A 9,183-nucleotide genomic window follows, 5' to 3' on the forward strand; every position below is an offset into this window, starting at 1 on the left:
AATGATATGGAGCACTGCAAGGAGGAACATGGCGAATAACGGCGAATGTTATCATTCTGCGTGAGTGTTCGACGGTTGACGCTGGCTTTGGTGAAGAATGCATGATATTGCGGGATGGCGGTGGGTATTGGGTTTGGTTTTTATCGCTGTCTGGAAAACAGTCAGCGGTAGTCCGGATTCCTTCTTCTTCGTTCGCTGCTCCCCGATCACCATCTCATTCGCCGGGCGCAGACGCGCGGTTGCGCACATCGTAGACAAATGGACAATAGGTAGGCGGAGGTTTCGTTGGCGGCGGACTTGTGAGTTCGAGGGACTGCGAGTTGAGGATGCTTTCGGAGTTCGCACGCAGAGATTCGTCGTTGACTTGGCTCGTTCCGACTTCAACGGATCGCCGCGTCCACTCGCCGGACATGCCCGGACTGGATGTCGCACTCCGGAACTTTCGCCTTTTCCCTGCTCGATCGCCTTCTTTGAGGCTCTCACACAGCTTACGGACAGTAGGGACATCGTGACCTTCGTCACTCTTGCATGATCCCGCACTCAAACCATACCCGTCCTGGAGCTGAAGGGCAGCGTACCTGTGTTCCTTGACGGCGCTAATTTGGCCAATTTCCGTTGTATTTGCGAATCGAGAACGCGGGCTTTATAGTGCGTCTCTGGCTCAGCGGCATGGTCTCTCATGGCGACAGCGGCGGCATGTGACCGACATCAGAGCTGACGGAACTGGTTGTGAGATTCCGATCTGGTGTCTCCAATTCGTTCGTCCTGATGCATCGCAATGTAGCGAAGCGACAATGCGTTTCTCACAGCAGGGAGGTGTGGTCGCTGTTGTATAGTGGTTCGATGCATACGAAGAATGCGTGCAGAGTGATAAAGCTGCCGCAGTTGACAGAGTCGGTCTCGGGCGGACGGTCCTGCATGTCCAAACTCGCAAGACGCGACTGTGGTAGGCTGACAAGGTTTTGTAAAACATGAGCAGCTTCTCGTTTTAATTCGTGTCTCCAGGTCCCAGAGTGCAACTGAGCGAGCGAGTCGTGGAATTCGACTTCTTGTCGCCCAAGGCCCAGAATTCCTAGGATCTCCCGACGTGGCCCAGGATTCACGACGTGGACATGTGGAGGTGCAAAAAGACCCAGCAACTCATCGATGCCTGCTATACTCACCCAACAACCGAGTCGGATGTCGGCGACGAAGAGTTCTTGAAGCCTCTTCTCGCTCGTGTCATCGTTTTGCGTTCGGTCCGGCTCACGAGAATTGCGCCATCATCCGTACAGTGCGACGGCTTGGCTTCTTGGAGCTTTGTTCGCCTTCTGTCGTTCGTTCTGTTGCGCCTAGTTCCTGGTCTCGATGTTGCTCAAACACCTGGTCAGTTGCGATTCCTACGCAGGCCTTGAGTTGTCTCTGGAGTTCGTGCCGGATGAGGTTGAGGAGGAGATCGGTGGCACGCAGACGGTGTCGCTGGCAGTCGATCGGGTACTCTTGTGGTGTCGCCAAGGAGGACCTGAGCTGCCACGTCGTATGGCCAGCGTCGCGAGCCTCATCTCGACCGCTTGACGCCGTGGACAGAGCGACCTGCACGGGTGAGGTCCGCGGAGTTGTGATCGTCGCTGCGATACCTGAGTCTTGAACCTGCGCCCGTGTGTAGATGCGTGGACCAAAAAGTGGTAGAGCTGTGAGAATGCGTTGCGGGCGCCAGCCTCGTTCAACCTTTGCGTCCTCTTTACCTCTTCATCAGACCTTTGCCAGTCTGTTCGTCGTCACCGAGCGCAAATCCACTCTCTTCTTCTTTGCTCCATCGGCGATCGCTGTGACCTTCCACACTCGCGCCACTCTCGCTTGCTGCTCGAAGGCATCCCCGACTTGCGACAATCTGCCAGTCGATCGGTTTGCGCGACGCAGTCCTGCTGGGTGATTATCGTGGAGGTGATGGTATGGGACCGCCTGCCGTGATCTTGACTGACGCTGGACGCAGGGAAAGCTCGACGATCCGCATGGTACTTGACCTTGGCCGCGGGTTTGTCTGCCGCTCTGGTGCGGCTCTCTTCACCTTCTGCATTGTGAGTTGCAATGCGGGCGGAGTCGACAGCTACTGGAGCCGCTGGTCGGTCGTACTGTGAGACATGCGGAGCATTGTCGAGGTCAGCACTCGGCGAACATGGCATCATCCTGCCAAACTCCTCTCATCTTGCGTTGAAAGTATCCTCACGTATCTGGCCCGTCCAACTGCTGCCCTCTTGCCGACGCCTATCTCTTCTGTCGTGTGTCTTGGGCGACCTCGAGAGACAGAGAAGGTTGCTGTCATATCCCGTTCGGTATTGTGAGAGGTCGGACTCGAGCTGCGTCAGCAAGTGAGCAAAAGTCGTTTTAAGGACTGCCCAAAAATCCGTGGAGTCCCACATGACTTTCTTCACTTAGTGCGGGCAGCCAGGAAAAGGTCGGACATTGATAAAAGAACGAAGGAGGCACGTGATCTCTGCTTGCCGTGGAAGGTTTCCGCCAGCACGACAGCGAACAGTTCCCTCCTTCCTTTGACCGGCCAAGATACGGAAACTCCCAAACCGCACTTCTACATCTTCCACCGATTGGATCTCTCCATCCAAGCCCGCCTCCTTCGCTGTCTGTCCCTTCACCTCCAATGAACTCAGCAGCCAGCGAGTAACCCTTCCTTTCCCACGACCACCCTCGAAATCGTGCAACAAGCCGGGCTGCAGGATTGTTTGAAATGTTGGACGATCGAAGGTACGGGAGAGCGGCGTAGGCAGGGAGAAGTGGAAGCGGGGATCGCAGATGAGGAGGATGAGTTTGAGGGTGCGCTTTCTTGAGAATGTGATTAACGGAGAGGGAGAGGGAGAGGGCTTCTAGAAGAAAGGAGAACAGACGATAGAGAGGAAGACAGCGAGAGAAGCATACTTGAAATCTGTTCAGGTCATGTGCAGAAATTCTACGCCGCCCACGTGCGCAGTGACCCTGGACCGTAACGACATGCTCGCAGTACTGGTTTCCTGTACGGTTATCCTTCTTCTTACCATTGCCTCGAGCGTGTGGCAATGATCTGGACTCGCTTCGCCACCTCCACCCGGCTTGCAGATATAGCAATCGCTAACACCCAACACACACTTTGCAAGGGTACTATCATCCGTGCTCGGACCGGCATGGTGATGATCGTGGCTCCTTTCTCTGACGATACGCGAAAGGCGGTTGTAGGTACTCCGGGGAGGCGATGGAGCAGTCGTACAATCGCACGCGGCGGATTCTTGACGCGGCCCGTCCTCGATCAGTACTAATCCTCATGCGACTGCTTTTGCTCCCCAAAGCCATCAGAATCGCCCAGGATGCGATGCTACCAATGGCACATGGCCTACATCGCATGCAGAGGTCCATCGTTACTCGTATCCAACGGCAAGCGTTCGGAGCAAAACAGCGACTTGCGCGCCAGGCATATCGCGAAGAACTAGCCGTCACTGCTTCTTCGATCGGGCGTACAGCTAGGGAGCTGGGCATTGTAGACGTGTACGTCTTCCAGCGAGTATACTATGTGCTGCGTTCGTTCCACGACGTTGGATGCGATGCGCCGCATACAAATCTTATCTCATCGCCACCTCGCCGATAGACTTGGGCCGGGCGGCAGTTCGCGGATCGGCCGTCATACCCGAGGCTTGGTAGATATAGGTAGGCCTGCCTGCCCAACTGCTTCATCTCGTATGCTGGACTGAGCGTATCGTCTAGCTCGCTGCTCTACCTCGCGGGAAATGTCTCCAGTCGCAACGTCTTGAACTCGAGGAAAACAAGCACATCACACCAAGCTAGGCTGGACTTCGATCGTGTCCGCTCGATGAGCAGGTGGTCGCAAGAGGAGGGAACCCTTTTTCTGTTCTTCGTAGAAGCTTGGGAAGAAGAGCCGTTGAAGTGCGATGCTGAGTTTTGGTAATCTCTGCAGTGAGCGCGATGACATGTGTTGAAGGCTAACGGACAAGATGGCCTTTGAGCGGCGAACTTGTTTAACCACGGAAAACGAAGTTGTGGTGAAGTGGACGTAAGGAGAGGGCTAGTCGAGGTTAGTGGAGGTTGTGAGGTCGTGAAGGTGTGGTGTTGTAGAGCTGTGAGGCTCTAAGGCTCTGAGGTCGCGAGGCCGTGAGGATGTGAGGATGTGAGGTTGTGAAGGTGTAGTGCTGTGGGGCTGTGAGGATATGAGGTTGTGGGGGTGAGGCCGTGAGACTGCGAGGCTGTGAAGTTGTGAGGCCGCGAGTCTGTGAGGCTGTGAGGTTGCGAGGCTGTGAGGCCGTGCGGATATAAGGCTGCGAGCCTGTGAGCCTGTGAAGATGTACTAGTATCGGGCGAAAAGGTGCTGCCTAGGGCAGCAAGTACGCCACAGTCGACCGCGATACAACACGACCTATGATTTTCACTCAATCACACAGCTCGCCACGTTCTCACCAGGTCCCGACCTTCCTAGCTCATTACCCGCGGACCCCAAACGTACAACTAGCTGCAATCTGGCCGACTTCCGGAGTTATTGAGTGCCAGGCAGGGAGAGTGGAGCATAAGAGGGAAAATCTTGAACACCGCGGCTGCGGTTCAAGGTTGCGTCTGTGCTATGATCTGGTATCCAATCGAGTCGATGGTGGGTAGGAATGGAGTCCATTCATGGCAATATCCGGGAATGATGGCCGTCAATCAGGACTAATTTGCACAAGGCTTCCACAACGTTGGGAGATCTCAAAGCGTATACTGGATATCCAATCGTAGGTCTCCTGACGGGGGCGAAGTCGCAAGGCATCTCTGCTATCATTTCATGACCGTGTCCAGCGGCGTAGCATTAACTGCAGTTGCGGCCAGGCGTAGGACCGTGGAGGCGGAAATTGAGGACGAGCAGCGGGTCAGATCCGCAACAGAGAGGGAATGGAGAGGAGCCGGGACCTGACGCTGCTCGGGCGCTGGCGGCGGCCGTGTTCGTGGCCGTGGGCATGCGTGCGCGAGCGCGAGCGCGACGATAGATACGTGGCCGGTGGAGAGGAGAGCTTTCGGTAGGTGGAGTTTGAGATTATACCGGAAGACACGAGACAGCAAAGCTCATACATACATGGTCTCCAACACCACCCAACCTTCCAATCTTCGTAATCCGTGGATAGCATCCTTCATGTCCCTCAACGATCGGAAAGACACTAGTCGCAGGCAGAGGAACCAGGCGGTAATGCTGCACTTTGGGACTTCGCTCAAGACCTTGGAATTGCTACCAGCTTTAGCAATGCTATGATCGCAGTCTGGAGTAGGCTCGGACGTTCTAACATGGGCACCGGATCTGCAAAGCAAGGTGCCTTGATATGAGGAAATGGAAAGCATGATTGCGTTCCCCGTGAGAACTCATGGCGAGAAGACCGTGGAGCGTGGATTGGATGGTTCGGCGGCAAGATGTCAGTAATGACCGAGGAGTCAGGTAACAGTAGCCGGACGCACGTATGCCAGTCTGTGGATTTCTTGGGCATATGGCTGAGTACACATCGCAGACTTCGCGCCTGCTGTAGTGTTCTCTTACTCGGACCGCTGTCCATCTCATGAGCATCGCCGGCCAAAGCCTGAAGGCCAGTTAGCAAGTCGGCCAGGAAGCTCTCGTCAAATGAGCTGACTGACCCGGCATCCGCATTGACAAAGTCGTCTCCTGCGATGACAGCTGCGGTTCTCCTCCGATGACTGGTAAGGGTATCTCCATCTTCGGCTTCTCTTCAAGTCGCATATGATCATCGTCCCAGCAGTTCGCAACTGCGGATGTGTTCCCGTTCAGCAGATAAACCTCAGCCCTCGAGAGCTCCGCGACTGCGCCGGTATCTGCATCTGCAACTGCATCCGGCAATTCTCTCGTAATTTTCGAACCGTACGGATTGCCCTCATTTCGATACCAGTTTGTCTGCGGTGCAGACACGGTATGCATGCAGAGTAGTCTCCGCAGGACCTGCAAAGCTTGCTCCGGTCCGTGCTGTATGCCCCGTCGTTCAGATGTCGCACTCGCAGTACTGACATCTTGCGACGTCGTCGTATGCGCACCTCGTCCTCGGCTGACGAGGGTGTGTCCATCCAAGAAAGGCGCAGGTTTTGGTCTTGGTAGGGTATCCGCATGGACCGCATTCCGGCACTTGAGCATGACGCCGTGGCCAGTAGCCGCTTTGTGCCGCCTCCATTGTCACTTCTTTTGATTGCCCTCGTTCTGCCAGGACCCGTCTATTAATCGTCCTCAAGCGAGTCTTCATAGGAGCTGAACTTGATTTGTGAGCTTACAGTCCGAGTTGCCCGTTTCGATCTTGGGCTAGTAGAGTGCTCCTACGACGACAGCAAGCATTATCGTCACTTCTCCAAAGGAACCATCAAAATGCACAGTCGCTGGTGTAGTTAGTAAGAACGGAAACGATCGAATGGAATGAGAATGGAAATCCTCAGATGTGACACCTGAGGCACCCAGCTTAGTAAGTACGGGCCGCGAGAACGTCGAAAGACCTCGCTTCAACCACACCAGAATTCGACAAGAGCCTTCTTCATATCGCTCATCGCCTGACGCAGTACCTCGCCGACCCAGAGGCTTCCCCCGAAATCATGGTGGACGAGAACCATCATCAGCATCTACGCATCCTCGCGCAAGAAGAAGCCGAGGCATAGCAACGAATCAAGAAGCTGAAGCAACAGGAACCGAGAAGCAGCGGATATACCAGGGCTGTGGGAGGCCACTGCAGGAGACGCTGGATCAGTGGCTGCAACGCTATGAGGGGCAAGGAAGACGAATGGATGGGCAAGAGGCGAGACTCGGAATGTAGAAGAGTCGAGGAGGGCATTGTGATGGTTCGTGACGGCGTGACATTGGAGACAAGGGCAACTGTCAGAGCGATTGATGGGACCATGTCTGCTCGCAGGGCCACCCAGGAGAAGCAGACATCGAGCTGGAATTGACGACCTGACAATGGGCGACAATCACATCAACGTGTATGGCTGACCACGCTGAGGCCATCAGATCTCTCCGTTCGCCTGGATGCTGCCTTGACGGATCTGCCCCAATCTACGGCGGCCTTTCAACTTTGCTCTTCCGCCCGATCACCCATTTGAGATCCGACGAGCAGCCAGGCAGGGAAGAATGAACGCTTTGATGGACATGTACGGGCAGGGCAGCATACACGAATCGACAGACGAGTCTCCACTCGACCAATCATTCCTCTCCTGGCGCGACGTAGATACAGAAACCATGTCCGGAGCGGCATCACGAATTCTCGCGGCGGCACAGAGACACCGTGCCGCCGGACTTGGTCATACTCTCCGTCGAGCGGTATGGCCAGCGACACTCCTACATCGAATGTCGCGGCCGCCTATACCCATGTGTCTCTCGGCACACCTGCAAGAATCTCGAAAGCATCGGTTCTTCGAAATCCGCAACGGGAGATCCGGAAGCGGCCGTCAAATTGGAAACCTCCCAAGCCGCAAGACCGAGACTCTGTCCTGGTTCAGCTGCGTACTGCATCTGCTCCGCTGCATGTCAGCACTCGAAGATGCTCGTGCTGAATTCGAGACCATTGTCGGCGGCGTGCTTGGAGACGTGGATATCATCGCTACGGAAGAGGTCGTCTTCACGAGACCCTCTGACACACCATGGCGTCCGCAGCAGAGCACAAGCTCAACAACTTCGCTCTCAAGCTCCAAATCCACTTCCTGCATCTGAAACCACCAGAGTTCGTTGGAGCATTCTTCTACCTTTACCTTCCCGACCGCGATCCCTCCCACACCACCTACCATTGCCGCAAGCGCCTGCGACCACGACAACGACCACGACTACGAGATGCCCATCCTATCCGTCATCCTCTCCGTCATCCTCTCCGTTATCCGCTCCGCCATCCGCTTCGTCTCACCGACCTCATCCACTCCCTCATCCGCCGCTATCGCCGCAGCACCATACATCCCCTCCTCCACCACCACTCGATTCCTACACACCCCTCCGCCTGCCAGACCACCTTCTCCAACGCCCTCCACAACGACCCCCGATCCCTCAGCCTCTGCATCTCCTCGGGCAATTCCTCCGCCACGACGCGCGCGAGGTTCAAGTTCGCGAAAAGCGTCTCCACGGGTGTGAGACGACACGGAGGAGGAGGAGGAGGAGGAGGAGGAGGAGGAAGGGAAAGGATGGCTAGTGGGGATAGGCTGTTCGTGTCGGAATGTTGCAATGTTGCGAGGAAAGAGATAATAGTGAGGAGGACGGTAAGGAGAAAGATGGCGCATGTGGAGGTGAAGAGAGTCCTCGCCGTGGACCAGGCGGTGGTTGATGTCCTCGCAGGTGGATGATGAGGATGATGAGGATAAGTCAGACATACCCGTCGTCGTCGTCGTGTCGTCGTATCCTGACTGACCTCACGCATCAAGCAAGTATATTTTCTCGACTCTTATCGCAACCGCGCGATTCATCCTATCGCAACCGCGCGATTCGACTAACATGGACTCCTACGCAACAATTGTGCGCTCCGCGCCTCGTGAGAAGCTCAAGGGCAAGGAGAACTACACCTCATGGGCCTCTCGCATGAAGTCCGACCTCATCGGCCAGCAGCTCTGGCGCTACGTTGAGGATCCCCGACCTCGTCCTACCAGGCATCCAAAGACTGCCGACGCACCTGCGGAGGCTGATGAGGCCTTTGAAGACCGGATCGAGAAGTACGACTCACGCGTACACCGCGCACGTACTTCCATTCTCGACTGCTGTAGCGACACCATCGCTGAGCAGTGCGTTGACGCCTACGACACTGCCGCTCTCTTGTGGAATCACCTCAAGCAATACGGTAAACAGGGCGCATCTCATGAACACGCTGTCTACCTTGAATGGGACACGCTTCATTACAACGGTAAGGACCTCGAGACCTTCGTCGAACTCTACCGCAGCAGACTCGCCAAGCTCAACAAGATTGAGGACTTCAAGGTGTCTCCAAAGCATGGTTTGTTTCGTTTCTTGTCCCTCATCGGAGAACACTTCCCTTAATTCACGGCCACGATGCGCCAAGAGCAGCGCAAAGACGAAGTGAGCGGCAAGAGCAAGATGACTCTTGACCAGTGCATTACCGACCTCTTGGACGAGCACACTGCGCAGGTCAATGAGGGCATTAGCCAGGCCATGATGGCTGACCGCGTGGTTGTCTACGTGGACGACCTGCTTGTCTTCGCCAGCCT

General features: G+C 55.5%; 2 protein-coding genes across 2 annotated transcripts; both read right to left on the reverse strand.

Moving 5' to 3' along the window:
• Window positions 1-214: 214 nt before the first annotated feature.
• MYCGRDRAFT_97618 (uncharacterized protein) lies at window positions 215-2,056 on the reverse strand (the record flags this gene model as incomplete). The annotated part of the gene is made up of 5 exons (XM_003847343.1): window positions 215-556; window positions 852-951; window positions 1,250-1,670; window positions 1,738-1,901; window positions 1,962-2,056. The coding sequence occupies 5 exons, from the start codon at window positions 2,054-2,056 to the stop codon at window positions 215-217; spliced, it is 1,122 nt and encodes a 373-aa protein (XP_003847391.1).
• Window positions 2,057-5,550: 3,494 nt separating this feature from the next.
• MYCGRDRAFT_97619 (uncharacterized protein) lies at window positions 5,551-6,136 on the reverse strand (the record flags this gene model as incomplete). Its single annotated transcript, XM_003847342.1, has 2 exons — window positions 5,551-5,573; window positions 5,629-6,136. 2 exons carry the CDS (start codon window positions 6,134-6,136, stop codon window positions 5,551-5,553), a joined length of 531 nt encoding a protein of 176 aa, XP_003847390.1.
• Between the last annotated feature and the right edge of the window lie 3,047 nt (window positions 6,137-9,183).

This window comes from Zymoseptoria tritici, chromosome 15 (genome assembly GCF_000219625.1).
Source record: "Zymoseptoria tritici IPO323 chromosome 15, whole genome shotgun sequence".
Taxonomy (NCBI): domain Eukaryota; kingdom Fungi; phylum Ascomycota; class Dothideomycetes; order Mycosphaerellales; family Mycosphaerellaceae; genus Zymoseptoria; species Zymoseptoria tritici.